Here is a 15,740-nt window from a genome sequence, read left to right on the forward strand (position 1 = left end):
CCACTAGCGGCGGAGTTATGCCGTAACACACATAAAAAAAAACATACAGACGAATTGAGTACCTCCTTATTTTGGGAAGTCGGTCAAAAACTTGATTGTATATTGATTTTAGTACGATTTATTTACGCAGTGAATAAAAACTGTGACTGTTAATGATATTCATACTAATGTAATAACTGCAAAAATTTAAATGGATGGATGAATGCTACTAAGTACATATCTAAGACGGCTCTTCAGATCTCGCTGAAATTTGGCATAGATATAGAACATAGTCTGGTAGAACAAATAAACCTATGTGTCTATCTAAAAGTTTTTGTTTTAATTCCGTGCGGACGGGATCGCGGGTGAAACTTAGTGGGCTATATGTTGCTTGAAACATGTGTAAAATTATACTTTAAGACTAGTTTTAAAGACACAATAAAGAAACATTAATCTTTGCGGTTTCTTTTATTTGTTAAAAAAATTAAACCAGTATGAAACCAAATACTATAGATAAATCAGGATCGATATACGTATAACCTTAACTTATATTTGAATTCTCAGCTTAGTTCCTTGATTGTTTTTCACGCAAAAGACTCAAAACGTTTTACTTTACGCGTGCTTTGTAGTCGTTTACAACGGATTTAATGTTTTGATTTAATCTTACAGTCCTAAATATTATCACGCAAACCTTGTAATGTTATTATAAACAGGACAATAACGAAAAAAAAATCAGCCAGCATGATTCGAACTCGGTTGTTTACAAATTTTTAGAATTTCAATTTTCACGTCCACTATAGGTAGTTTTGTACACTTACATTCCGGGGAAGAAGTCGAATGAAATGTCACCCCCTTCGTCAAAATCGATTCACTCGGCTCGAGGCAGTTACATTAGAATTTACATACAAACAAACCCACCTACATAAAATTTAACTAACATACGTGTGATGTGAAAAAAGTCTATTAGTCGGGTAAAAGGGTTAACTCCTCTAGTAAATAAGTATTGAATGTTTTCAGTGTTATCCAAAAGTTTCTTTGGTTCGTTTAAAGAATAAAACATTTAGTATTGTTATTAGATCATTAATGAATACCTAACAGTGACAAAATGGCTAACTTTAATAGTCTTTTAGCTGGGGAATCGATCCATTGACCCAAATATTTCACCCTGCAACCGACAGTCTGTTTTGCAGGTTCATAAAGGTAGGTTTATACGATTCGATTCAGATATTGCATTTAAAAAGATTACCAGGTTTTTAGTAAATTAAATGTATTAATTTTGTTTATTAAAGTTGGTATCTATAAGCCATTATACACATAATCTCAATTAACTTCCTGTAGATTAAAAATATTTCTTTGCAATAAAATTTAAAAAGAAGATAAAAGTAACAGTAGTTTATTCAGTTCCAGTTTCTTCTTATTTCATTTATTTTTCTCTAAATTATGGCTCAGTTTCTATCATGCCTGTATCACAATAGGTTATAGAACTATTTCCTTCCTTTATAATTATGTATAACGAATTATTATAGACCATTATCGTAATGAAATCATATTAATGTGTCCATCTAGATTTATCTTAAACTAGTTTTGTATGAAACAGCTTAGTCACCAGAACGACGGGAGTTCATTGTTAATATGCGTGAGAGATGAAGCAGATTTCAACGGATTTGACGGCTAGACAAAACATACGAACGTGGGTTACCACTGCACGAATAAAATATACCTTCATCTATTATTCTCTTCAAACAAAACAATACATTCCACAACTGTTTCGACAGTGGAAGTCAACGATAAACTTTATTACAGTCTCTCAATAAGATTTAAGGGAACATTTAACTTTTACCGATTACACGATTGGATAAGATACGAAATGAGTATATTAGAGGAAGTTTGAGAGTAGCCCCAGTGGTTGAGAAAATAAGGAGTAAAAGGTTAGATTGGTATGGGCATGTTATGAGAAGGGATGAATCGCATGTGACAAGAAGGATGTTAGTTATGAATGTGGAGGGGTACATCGGTAGAGGTAGACCTAGAAAGAGATGGATGGATTGCGTGAAAGGTGACATGATCAAGAAGGGAGTGATGACTGAGATGACGGATGATAGAATGCTTTGGAGGACGAAAACCCGGTGCGCCGACCCTACGGGAGTAGGATAAGGCAGGGGAGATGATGATGATTTAACTTTTACCGATTTATCAAGGTGTATACTAACCGACGTTACAGGTGTAATGCACGGCGAACATTCATACAGTCAGCGGTGTCGCTTGATGCGAGTTACGCGTAACATTACCCCGCTTAACGATGGTTACGCACCTTAAAGCGGGAAATTAAATACAGTAAAAGGTACGTTTAAACGACAGGATGTGAAACTAAGCACTTATCACGGCTAACTGTAAAGTTACGTAGTCGATTAGGGACGCTCTAGAAATTATAAAGGACCATATACCAAGAAAACTACACTATAAAAGGGTAAAACATACATACTTCTTTTACAATTAAAATAGTAAACTGTTACTAATATTGTACTTTATACACGTAATATCTAAGGACTGATTAAGTAAGCAGAATTTGCGACAGTTAATAACCAAAAAAGCGAGTTTTTAGTGTAGAATGAAATTGTGAAGATCGATTTCACAAAATTGTACTACAGTTAACGTTAGAGGGTTTTTAAAAGAAGTCTTTGTCTTGGCGTTGGATCAATATCTTTCCGTGCCGGTACGGTGAAGACAACGAGTACGACCTATTGCGTGACGCGACATAGATTTATATTCCTTTCTTTACACTGCCATTCCTTCGACGATAATTACAAATAGATCTTTTAATTAAAATAATTAAATTAAATTCCAGCAGACGATTTTATAACGCGCGCGTAAAAAAAGTGTTCATGTGTTTTTAACGCGACGGTTTTTTATCGCGCAGTGTTACGTTTGAACTGCTGAACGAACGAAACAATAGTGATTATAAAAAGTTCGTTAAAGTGAGAAAGAGTATACAAAACGCGCCAACGCCGAGCGTTAAAAAACGCCAGTGAAAAAGACCTTACTCAGTCTCAATCACGGTGTTATAGAAAGTCCGTACAAATGAAGTAAATCAACTATTTATGTTGATTTTTATCTTTTCTAATCGGTTCTAAAAAACATATTAAAAAGGACTATCTGTATCTTTGAACCCATTGTAATGATACTTTTTATTGATTTTTAATAATACTAAGGATGTTTTATTTTTATTATATTTAGAGAGTGAGAGGGAGAGAGAGTGAGAGCGAGAGAAAGAGAGAGCGCGCAATGATTCATCTGCTTGAGAACGAAAATACCTTTAATATAAAGCAATAAAAAATTCTGAATAGAGTTTATGACTTTTTGCACGATTCTCAGATATTTTAGAAAGGGGACGAATGAAGTAAAACTACGATAACGTGCTTTGTTTATTCAAACAAGTGTGGAAGTGCAACTTCCGTTGCGTTCGCGGCTTCACTTTTTTTTAAGAAATCTTTTCTCTAAGAACTTTTTAATGTGTTTAACGCGAGATTAAAAGATTTATCAGATACTAGCTTTCACATCGACTCCATCCGCGTGAAGTAAAAAAAAAAGCAAAAGTAAGAACCCTATGTGTTCTTCCTGACATCCTCTATATCTATACCATATTTCATAGAAATCTGTTCAGCCCTTTAGGCTACAAACATCTAAACTTTCACATTTATAACATAAATATGTAGTATGATGTAGTAATTACTGTCTTATTATTTCATTACATTAAAACATTTGAAAGTTTTCTAACATTTTCATGCAAGCATTATTTAATAAAAATTAGGCTTAGTTAAATTATCTTATTTACAATACTATTAAGTATTTTTGCTACTATGAATTTCCACTACTAATACAATTATCTGTACATTTTCAAGGAGAATGAAAGGAAAGAAAAGAATAGATGTTTAAACAAGCATTGCGGTAGAAACCCATGTTAATAGTGTCAAAGATCCTAAAAACTTTTTGAATTACTATTAAGTTTAGGCTCGCATAATGGGTAAGATGGACAATTTATACCAGTAATATATGGTTGTATATTATGTTCATACAGCATTACCAAAAACATTGCCAGACAAAGACTAGGCGGCAGCTACTTTTTATATTTTTTAAAGGAGTTTTTATATCTATTTTAAATTTTTTTGGGGTAACTGCCTCCTCTATCTCCCCCGGCAATGTATGAGTAGTATATAGCATAGAAGTGCAAAGGCATATTTTAAGTTATGTATACTCACATGCCTGCACGGAGAGAGCAAGGTCAGAGTCATCTGAAAGAATTATTTTGATATTGATATGCTTTCTACGTGCTACAAGCATGAGTTAGTGATGTGAAATATAGATATTCAACATAGTAACAATAGACAGGACATTAAAAAACCAAATTGTAATACATGACTTGTACTCTTGCTTACTTTGAGATTGTAAGGAAAAGTTTCAAATATCCACTCTATAATCTCTACATTTGAATCTCTAATAGGTTATTGTGGTTAGAAATATTCACACTATTAACACAATACTTAAAAATAAACACCTTGCCTTGTTATTTTTTTTTATATAAAAATGTATCGTATTTATTCACAGGCTCATTTTAAGTCCTATTTTCACAGAAATTTTTCATTAATTATGATAAATAGATAATAAATTTACAAATTATAAGATATCTATTTGTCCGACATAGTTAACAACTTTAGTTCTTTATATTTACAGTATTATTAAGATAATACTCACAGCTAAAGAAATAGCCCCATGTTGGTAATCCAACAGCGATAGCTCCAACGATGAAACAAATAAATCCAAGAACAACCACAGCTATTGAATACAGGACCTTTCCACTTGCCATGGCTGCATGACTTTGCCAAGTTCACGGAATGTTCTAGTCATCAGGATCGAATTAGAATCCTGTGACTGATCAATACTCTGGTACACATCTGAAAAGAATAGAAACATATTTTAAGAAAAATATAATTTTTAACCCTTCTTAGCACAAGCTCGATGCTGAGTTGGAATGGTACAAGGAAAAATTAATAAACCAACAATAATCTGCTAATGTTTTCCTATTTTCTAATACATTCCTGCATTTTATGTTTATTTTACGCTGTAACTTAAACACCCTTGCTTTGAATACTTCTCTTCTATCATTGAATCAATAAAGTGTTTTTGAATACTTTTAGAGTTAAGAGAGAACTAAAGCTGTATTTTTTAACTAAGATTTGACATTTATCATATCAAGCAAGAAAAGAATTTAACCACTTAAAACTTACATTTATTTTGAACTTTGCTTATTGTAATTTTTGGAATTCATTAGATCTTTCCAAATACGCTACCATAGAGCTTAAAAAGAAAATACTTATTAGTAATTAATAAGAAAACGTTTGTACCGGAAAAATAAACTAATTAAACAGTTTGCTCTGATTTAATCTTATTGGAATCAGTTAGGGTATAGATAATCGTATAAGTAGTTAATACTTACGTTTTATTAATTTCGTACCAAGAAATGATCACACGGTGTTCACTCAAGTATGCAAGAAAAGATTGATTTGTGCAAATTCCGATTTATTAACATCACTCTCAGACACGGACAAAAGAATGCAACAAAACACCCGTTTTCACGTGAATGCACAAAAGTACACCCGAGATTCGAAATTCAAACCACTGCGACACACCTCTTACTAAAATATTCGTCTTCACATATATTTCATTTAAATGTTCGTTTATACTTCGTTAAATAGTCGACACAAATAGAATAATAATATAAGAATTATATCACTGGTTTAGTTTTCGAGAAATTCCAAATCTCATGAAAAATTCAATAAAATATCACGATACGTATTAAAGTTTTACCGCGTCTCACCAACCAACCGACCGAGTGTGGTCAGTAAATAAACTGGTTTTTTGATTGACTACACTCGATCTCACGTTGCGTTCCGCTAGCGCCAGAGTATATAAAATGGCTAAAATAAAAAAATTGCAATAAGTTTGCCGTTTAAAAAATTAATATTTATATACCTAGAAATTATTCTTAAAAGATTACTTATTTAAGTGCTACGGAAACAAAAGAAGGTATTTTGATTGTACTCGTATACATTAACAAATATGAATGCAACACCGTGAATCTTCAAAATTAACAGTATAAAACTGGATTATATTAATAATTTAATTAAAAATAAAGCACGAATTCTATTAAAATTGAGTATATTCTAAAAATAAAATAAATCTTTCGTTTATTTCAGGTGCTTTCAATTTCCTTTTACATTTTTACTTTGCGTTCCGTTTCACTTCCCAATCATCATAACAATTTACCATATAAAGTTAAAAAGTTAGAAGGCTCTCCCAAAAACTAATTTGAAATTTTGTTCAGTACTTTTTTTACTTCATATTTTTACGAGCAGTTTTAACTAATTTAAATAATCCCTATTCATACTTTTGATTTATCGCAATAAGTGTCAGATTGTAACTCAGAATTTTATTTTATTTTCCACGACCATTTTTTTAAAATAATATTAAAGATTAACTGTGTAATTTACTGTATGACTTTTGTAATTTGCGGTATTTTAGAAGATTTAATAGATTACGTTTCGTAGATCATAGTTTCTATTATTGGCTCGAGGTCATACTATTTTAGTATCTCGCTTGCACAAATGGGCCTTTAGTAGTTAGTTTACAATCCAATAGAATAATGTGTTTGAATTACATACAATTTGCCAGTTAATTAAAAATAATTTTTGTATTAAATTTACGAATCTTGGTCTATCAATAAATAGAAAACTTTGATTTAATCGGAATAACACGTTACAATGTTTTTGAAAAACAGATTTTTAATCTTTACCATTTTGATAATATTCAATACCTGTGAGTACATTATTATATTAAGTATTTTAGTTAATATTTTATGAGACCTCGTTTTTTAGAAATACTTATTTCTATTTCTCTTTTCTTAGATGATGAATCGAGTGCTGAAAGTGAGGTATACATTTTTAAGTTTTTAAATATAACTGATAAGAAAACATGTAGCGAATAAGTCAAAGGAAATTAATCGTTTAAATTATTTTTATTACATTTATTACAGGCAGTTACAGCAGCCTGTAACGAACTAGGTGATTGTATCGCACAAAGCCATCAATGTAACAATACTATGTGAGTAAGATTTAAAAAATATGTTATAATCGTGTTCTTTGAGATATATGACTACTCGTATATTGGAACAGATTTGGAAGACTTTAAAATTTCTATTCGGATAATTGCGAATATACGAAGTATATAAAATTGAAGCTGTTTTTCCAGTAACTAAAAATTATTTTTAAATAAATAAAAATAATTTTTTCCAGTGGTTTCTTCTATAATGACACAACTCATGACTGCGTAGTAAATATCAAGCTACTGTTACAAACTTTGACTGCAAAGTATGATACTCAAGGTAACCCTACACTTCATAAACTGGCATTAGTATTTCGAAAAAAAAAAAGAAGTTTTATAAATTTACTTATATGAATAGCTTACCTTAATGCCTTTAAACATAACTGCCTTTTTGTGTTGTCAGAGTCGAAAACGGTAAAAAGTTATTTTCTCCCTCTGTCTCTCTGGCCCGCTAAACTGAAACAATATTTTAGTGTTAATGTTTGGACAGGGCGAACTAAAGATTCAACATTTTAGAAAAAAACAGACGTAAAAAGCAAATTTACGCGCATAGCAATTTTCATTATTTTCTCTTTTCAGATAAAATGCGTTTAGAGGTCCTTCAAGTGTTTCAAGGCGTGATAGTATCTGTGATTTTGTTTGTTACTTGTTCAAGTATATGTGTACTGGGTGCTTGCATTTACTGTTGTCGCATCAATTACATGTACGTTCTTCTATTACATTTTATAAAAATTAATATTTACAATATTTTGTAACATTCAGTCTATTGATTTAATTATAATTATCTAATATTTCAGTGACTACCGTCTAAAAAAAGACGTTGAAGCGTTGGCTGCGAAATTAAAAAGAGATTGCAATTTAAAAAGAAAAACAATTAAAAAACCCACTCAACCAGTTTCAGAAAGCTGCAATATTGTAGTGGAAAGTGCAGGTGTTTACGTTGTTTAAATAAAAAATGAGTGTTTCTGAAATTGTAAATCGAATTATACGTTATTTCTTTAGCTTGTTTATTTTATACTATACCTCGCAATACCATATCGGTCATACGTATTTTTATGCAAACACCAAAATTTTACATATTTTACGCTGTTGGTCTTTTTTTAAAAAATAAATATTCCAATCCCTGTACCGGGTCACGATTAAACTAGATTTTTTCTTTGTTAAATCAAATGCTGGCAACTGTCATTGCAACTGGCAACATTAAGTTCAAAACGTCATTAAAAATAAATCGAAGCGCATCTTCGTTTTTTAAACGTTTAATTTATTATCAAATAAAATAAACACAGTGCTGTTATTAGTTATAGCAGAACAATGAAAATGTTAACTTAATTAATCAGACATGCAAGTTATTGAAATACTACATCTCAATTAATAAGTAAGTACCAATTAACTTTTTATTTATTCGCAGCTTTTAAAAATATTTAATAGCGTAAACTTAAAAATTAAACTTAGAAAATTGTACATGTAATGGTTTTAGTTAAGAAGTATGTACAATTAATTTAAAAATTAAATGTGGTATAGCTGGACAAATCAATTACAAAAGATAATTTAAAACGAGAGTTAATTGCGAACTTTTTTTTTTATTTGTGTTTGTTTTGTTCTTTCAGATTATCCAGAATGGTGAATGATTACCTTCGGCTGGTGGACTATGGTGCTTTATTCACATTTCTGATATTTATATCTCTGTCAATAGGATGCTGCACATGGTGTTACTGCATAAGAGCCCAGTAAGTAAAACATAATGGAGAAAAATATCAGTAGTTAACAAGAATTAAATGTTATTACATGAATGGATGAAAGGCAGACTAAGCTTAGTTTAGATTTTATATCCACAGAAAAGACTTATTTCCAGTATTACTTGGAAATTTCTTCTTTTTCATGCCATCTTTATTAATTCCATACTTGATTTTTTATAACATTATCCTATAGCTTTAATTATTGATATCAACTTCATTTCTAACAGTGGTAGTGCCCGCTTTAACATCTTAGCACGAATGGGCCGGCACGCCCGGTATCCTCTTTATGTGCGTCTACTCCTCCGTCGTATAAGGGTAGGCAACGCATCTGCAATTGCGAATGTCTATGGGCAGCGGTCGCTTCGCCATTTTGGCGGATTCAGGTGGCCGCTTGCTTGTTTGGAACCTTATGTTATAAAAAAAAAAATTAACTCAAACATTCTGCAAAATAACATTTTAATATAAATATTGTTTACTTATCTATACTTCTGTTTTTCCAAATTAATTAAAACTACACTTAAATTAAAGGAATATGTAATCAATACAATAACTTGCACTGTTCTCTTTTCCAGTGACAAAGCAATAGAGCATTATGTGACAAATTTGGCAAAGAAGAATGGAATACAAGTGGAACCTTACACAATACAAACAGAGCCTTGTTGCCGATCACCTCATGCTAATGAGAACTGTTCCATTTTTGTGCCAGATGTAGGTATTATACTGTAAACCCTTATTATCTTTACAATTTTTATACAAATGTGAATAAAATGACAACACACATGCATCAGCTAACTAGCTGCTAGCGTGTCACCCAAAATAATAATAATTAGACCATGCGGATACAGCAGCAATAAATTTGTGATTAACTTTACCCTTAAGTCTTAACTTTAATACACAAGCACTTTTGACGCTCGCCATTCATCGTAGTAGTAGTAGGGGTTACAGTTTCCACAACTCCATGGCTAGCGCGTATTTTGCGTGAGGAACATGACGTGGATTATTCCAGCCAACTTAACTATCCGAAAAACCCCAGCAAACCCTTTATGTTGCTGGTGATCTCCGGGAGCGATCTTAGCAAACCGAGATACCTAACCCTGTATTCACTGGGCAGTGTTATATGACATGTGATGCGGGTTCTTCCTCCACCATACATGTTCTGCATAATGTACTGTTTCACACCTATGTTGTACAGGTGTTTGTTGAAGTGCAGTGACCAGTGATTCCATTCACCATTCATCTTACATAATAAAGAATTATGTATTTACGATTTATGAAAGGTTTATCGGCACAAAGTCTGTAGAGACTAATACAAGAAAATTGTGACATTCAATGTCTTGAATATTCTTTTTCCTTGTCATGTAAGATGTGAGGAATATACCCATTATATACCTTTTTAATTAAACCATTGCTATGTGTTTTAAATGTTTGTCCAATCAAAATAAGGTCCATTTAAAATTGTGTTCAGTAATGAAAATGCATAGATGTGTTCGAATATTATTTTCAACCCCTTTTATATTTTCCAGAAAAGTTTTACTATAATTTTATATTAGTATAAGTCTATTTCAATTCAATTTTTATACTATGTACATATTTATTTAGTAATCTCATAACTTTTTAACATTTAATATGTAGTTAATATTATTGGAAATAAATGTCATGTCTATGGATTTACTTTGAAAAGTCTGTTTATACTTAGTCTGTGGTAATCACAGACTTATTAAAAACAGAGGTCTTTTAAAGATATTTTTTTTACGATGCACAAGTCGGCACTAGAAAGCATTGATATAATTTTTTATTTCCATTAAACTATACACCTTTGACTAAACTATCGCACAACTGTTTAGTCTCGCTTTGATTCCTATGAGTTTATATGGAGGTGTGCACACTACTCGATTTTTAGTTGAAAAAACAGTTGCATGGGCTGCGAAACAATCGACAATCGCACAATAGTTGTGCGATAGTTTAGTTAAAAATGTGCGCCCGCTCTTTATGTATGGAATACTGTCTATTCAATTTAGATTTAAGCTAAAGTACAGTAGAACCTCAATAACTCAAACCTCGGTAACTTAAAAACCCCTATAACTCCAAAAAATGACGTGTTCCCTTCCTATCAGAGCCCAAAACCTCTATAACATAGGCCCTTGATAACTTAAAATATTCTGTGTTTCCCTTGGACTTTAACTTATCGAGGTTTTACTGTTCTTTTTAATTTGATCTTGTACAGTAATGTTAATTATATTTTTCTATCCAAAATAATTCAAAGCTATTTTTAGACATCTATGTAGTAACAAAAAAGTTTCTATTCTCAAAGTATTACATCTCCAAAAACATTTATAAAATAAAGTTTTTAGTGTTACTATTGGATAAACTTATTGTCATTAGATTTAAATTCTTAACGATGTTCCTATTTCATGCAATTTATAATTAAATTAATATTGAATGATATTCTAAAGGTCTAAATGTAGTTTTATAATCTATTAGTGTCTTAGCAAAACAATATTTGCAGCCTTAATATGTATATTCTACTTTTGTATATCGATATTTTCATACTACTAGTTAACATATAGGATTTTCTCGAATATTCTTCTATTGACTGTATGTTACTGACCGATTGTGAAATATGTCATTTTAAAATTGGACTAAACTTGTCATGTCTAATTCAGAATTTATCCATACATGTTGTACACAAACTTTTTATATATAAAATTTAGTTTTTATATTTCTGCTTGGTAAATGATTAATTATAACTCTCTTCACATTTGCTAGATTTTAAATTCTCTATGTTTCTAAGTTTCTTTTGTAATATTGTGTGATTCTTTGTTTTAATAACTAATTGTAAGTTGGAATGTTCAATAGGTTCAGTATTTTATGTTAGTTAAAAAAATTATGTTACACATTGATTCAAATGTATGACACAAGTTCAGGTTGGTTTTTAATACATTTACTTCAGTTTGATTAAATTGGAGGATTTCTCAAATTATCGGTATCATGTGTACTTCTCTGTTTTGTCAACCTATAGCATTTTATAGTGTAACTTTTGTGCCTAATAAAAAACGTCTCACAAAAACTTAGGAATAATCATACTATCTTATATCTTGTATATTAGCAAGTTCAAAATGATATCTACTTGCTAAGATATTTTAATAATGTATATAATATTTCTACTTGTTATAAAATACACTCTATTTTAAAGAATATTTGTGTGCCAAAAGTATATTATTGAAGATAAAAGTAAATAACCACCTTTTAGCATTTTTCTGTACTAATTAAATACTGTTTTGGAATTTCTACTCTTTACTTGCATTGACTATGATCAGCTAAGATTAGTACAGTACTTTGAACAAATACAATATGGCGGCCACTACAAAATTTCAATGAAACATTTTTACTTTCAACTGAATATGGATATAAGATGAATAAATTATATATTACAACAGGCAATATGTATATAACGCCAAATTTGTACCAAACTTTTTTAAAGTATACTTTATTACTATAAAAACATTCCTGCAAAGATTATTTTAAATATAATTTGATTTAGTGACAAAACTAAATAATTAAAAAGTGTCTTTTTTAAAATTCCCTCTCTTAGTTCTAAAACGCACACTATTGGTCGAAGCAAGTGGCTTATCTAATATGGCGTCGCTATGTTGTCAATACACAGTTCATTTACGTTAGTTTATACAAAAATACACTCTTGAAGTATTTTACTGTAAACACGATATCAAAACCAACTTTAAAATTAAAGAAATATGAATAGAATTATTATTTACCACTTATTTGTACCAGGAATAATAAAAATGAATCGATTTTTTACTTTTTGATCTTGAGAAGCAATGAGATACTTTGTTATTTTTTACATCGAAGTGACATCGGAGCATATGTTATGAATGGAATATGTTGATTGACGTCACGTGTCGTTGTTTGATCATTGATCGTAATTTTATTTTATTATTTTTTAGCTCAATGGTTGAATATTTTCGCGTCAATTTTTTTTCTGGTTATTTTATAACAAGTAGAATCGGTTAAAGAAAGAAAATACATGCATATTCCCTATTATATGACCTGCCATATATGCCTTATGATCTCAATATTTTGAAATGACAAATGATTTTATAGTGTCAACATATTTCTCAACTCAACTGTGTTTTATGAATTCTTTAGTATACCCTATATTTACCAGTCAATAGGAGTAGCGCACAAATAATACACATTAAAGGTTTTAAATATCAAACTTTATTTTATTGCCACCACAAACACCTGTTGTAACATTGTTGGTGAACATCTACTGGTGACCAACTGCGTAAAGCAGTATGTGTATGTCTACCCTTAGGTGTAACATCTCAAATGCAAGGGTGTCTGAGAAATTATTAGGCAAATCTTTCGCCTGATTGTCCAACATTCAAAATCCTTTGCCCAAGTGTTTGATTCAATAAAAAGTTTTTAAGGTAATCCTAACAACATTTGTGGTTCTTTTTCTACAACAGTCACTGAGCCTATGCACATTAGGATCTTAGATTGTAAGTGGCGGTTTGATTGATATAGCAAACTCGAGGATGAACTTGACTCTGGTTTATATTCTGAGGATGGGGATATAACACTTGTGACAGGACCATCATCAGCAGGATTGTTTACAGAGAGTTTTCTTTTTTTAGATAACCAATTAGATTTTAAGAGTGATCTTGATGAATTTTTTCTTTTATAGTTTTTTATTGGTAATAGTAATGGAGACGTAGCTCTGTCATGTTTCTTTGGTATTAAATTAACGTTGACACCTATGCTTCTACATTGAACTTTACAATCAACTTGCACTGCCTTATTAATCCGCAATACACTTTTACTTTGTCTATTAGATATGTTAGTAGTAGCTTGTCTGTCATTTTCACTAAAATTGTTTAGTTCTAAATCCTTGGATGGTGCTGAGGTTGAAATAAGATCTGGTTCTGGTAAATAAACTACAGATATTGGTGCGCTGGGACCTGGTATTGGTGGACTAGTTAGGGCTAGTGGGTCTTCCATCGGTGCTAGTCTTTGCAAATTCAAACCAGCTGTCCCCTCCGGAGGTAGCTTCTGTTTTTCTTTTTGCTGACACTGGAATTTGTATGGTATTATATCTTTTTTTAATCGTAGTGTTACTTTCTTCCCATGCTGTAAGGTCATTAATTTATACTGTATATAATTTTCTGTATCTTGTTCAACCTAAAACCAAGGAATTAAGGGTAAATAGAAATATTCTCGAATATTTTTCTGTACTCTGATTATGACAGAGATATCTATATTAATATTATAAAGAGAAAAGATTTGTGTTTTTCTCTATATTGGAATAACTCAAAAACTACTGGGTTGATTTCAAAAATTCTTTCACCCTTAAAAAGCTATTTTATTACTGAGTAACATAGGCTACATATGGTTTTTATTTCGCATGGGTGTCATCACAAACAACAGCTATTAAATATATTTTCAAACTTTTGATAAACTATGTTATGCTTTTGTCACGGTTTGTAAACAAAACAAAGTACCTATTTGGCAGTAAACTAAGGATTAAATTACATAATAGGTTTTATCTGCGATTTCCTACATGTTTAATTAGAAATAAAAGTAAGTAGCCTATATGTCCATCCAGAATATCCTTTACATTATGTCCATAAGGTTGCGGTCAGCAGTTAAGACTACCAACTCTAACAAACATCCATCCTGTCATCTAAACTTCGTATTTATAATATTAGTAAGAAGTAAGATTATGTTTTTTATAATGTCTACTTACGTTAAAATGATCTTCACAACAGTATAAAGAGCTCAAACTCGACACATAGATTTTCTTCATCGCCTTGAACCACTTTTTCCTTATATCTGCATTTTTCGGGACATAAAAATAAATTTTTTCAGGGGCAGTTTCCATTCTACTTTTGCACATAGGAACGATACAATATTTGGACCACGTTTTTTTAACATCTTCCATGCCTATGACTATAGTAAGATTGTATCACTCCTGTAACTTTTAATAATTTTTAGTACTAAGCAATTGCTAAGCAAACTAAACTTTGTTGTTGTTAACATTGACATTTGACATAAATGATAGGTGTCAATGAGCGGAAACGGATATGGTATAGACCTACAAGGAAGAAGTACTACTAGAACAGGAATGCGTTCTATCTGTATATCTTGCAGTTAAAATAAAGAAAATGAAAACTTATGCTAAAGGCACAACAGTCTTGCTGCACGCAAAATGAAATTTAAACCGAGTGAGAGGGCTACAAGATTCAGCTATGTTCTTTTCTAACAGTGACTTATAGCTGCCAAATATCGTTTCGTTGTTTGTAGAAAAATAGGCAACTGATGTAATGTAATGTGTAAAAATGATTACCTTTAAAATGTTTCTAAATGTTAATATTAATGTGTTACCCACATTTTGAAGCAATTTTATTTGTTGCTACAGATAAACCTTATTAACACAAAAGTTTTGCGATTGGCGTACAGGTTTTCTTTGAAATTCGGACACCTGAACTGACAACCCTATATGACATCCCAATTCGGACGTTAATGGCAGAGTCTTTTTCGTCTATCCTGATATTTTTGACAGAAGATTTTTTTACAGGTAATGGTTTTAGACATAATTTTACTGGTGAAGAATTACCGTGACCATGCATGATTATCCAATCCTAGTTCAAGAACAAATAGCTGAAACACTTATGCATTTATTTCTTCCTTTCTCTATTAAAATAACTTTGTTTTAATTTCAGATTTAAGATATAAACAATAAGCTGCGTTTGTTTCATAAACTTTACAAAACTTTTATTTAGTAAAATCTGATTTAGAAGTATGTGTTTTTATTATTATTTAAAAAAATACATTATTGATAACACTAATATG

General features: G+C 30.9%; 3 protein-coding genes and 1 long non-coding RNA gene across 5 annotated transcripts in view; 2 read left to right on the top strand and 2 right to left on the bottom strand.

The window, feature by feature from the left end:
• The window catches only part of LOC106111468, a 29,605-nt gene extending 23,708 nt beyond the window's left edge, over window positions 1-5,897 (bottom strand). The window contains exons 1-3 of one of the 2 annotated variants that reach the window (XM_013293590.1): window positions 5,471-5,897; window positions 4,729-4,928; window positions 4,236-4,268 (exon numbers count right to left, since the gene is read on the bottom strand). In XM_013293590.1, the coding sequence (XP_013149044.1) occupies window positions 4,236-4,268; window positions 4,729-4,840 (145 nt within the window). In that variant the 5' untranslated portion in view covers window positions 4,841-4,928; window positions 5,471-5,897. The remainder of the gene's footprint in view (window positions 1-4,235; window positions 4,269-4,728; window positions 4,929-5,470) is intronic. The other variant, XM_013293596.1, reaches the window with a different exon arrangement.
• A 634-nt stretch (window positions 5,898-6,531) lies between these two features.
• LOC106111244 lies at window positions 6,532-8,135 on the top strand. The gene is made up of 6 exons (XM_013293272.1): window positions 6,532-6,849; window positions 6,939-6,964; window positions 7,067-7,134; window positions 7,326-7,414; window positions 7,714-7,837; window positions 7,932-8,135. Exons 1-6 carry the CDS (start codon window positions 6,795-6,797, stop codon window positions 8,080-8,082), a joined length of 513 nt encoding a protein of 170 aa, XP_013148726.1. The 5' UTR covers window positions 6,532-6,794; the 3' UTR covers window positions 8,083-8,135.
• A 232-nt stretch (window positions 8,136-8,367) lies between these two features.
• Window positions 8,368-10,179, top strand: LOC106111255. Its single transcript, XR_001226151.1, has 3 exons — window positions 8,368-8,509; window positions 8,742-8,861; window positions 9,443-10,179. It is a non-coding gene; the product is annotated as an uncharacterized LOC106111255 (long non-coding RNA).
• A 2,907-nt stretch (window positions 10,180-13,086) lies between these two features.
• On the bottom strand, window positions 13,087-14,967 carry LOC106111167. The gene is made up of 2 exons (XM_013293180.1): window positions 14,635-14,967; window positions 13,087-14,069 (listed from the first exon to the last, which is right to left on the bottom strand). Exons 1-2 carry the CDS (start codon window positions 14,827-14,829, stop codon window positions 13,314-13,316), a joined length of 951 nt encoding a protein of 316 aa, XP_013148634.1. The 5' UTR covers window positions 14,830-14,967; the 3' UTR covers window positions 13,087-13,313.
• Between the last annotated feature and the right edge of the window lie 773 nt (window positions 14,968-15,740).

The sequence above is a fragment of the Papilio polytes genome, unplaced genomic scaffold (genome assembly GCF_000836215.1).
Source record: "Papilio polytes unplaced genomic scaffold, Ppol_1.0 DF824382.1, whole genome shotgun sequence".
NCBI lineage: Eukaryota > Metazoa > Arthropoda > Insecta > Lepidoptera > Papilionidae > Papilio > Papilio polytes.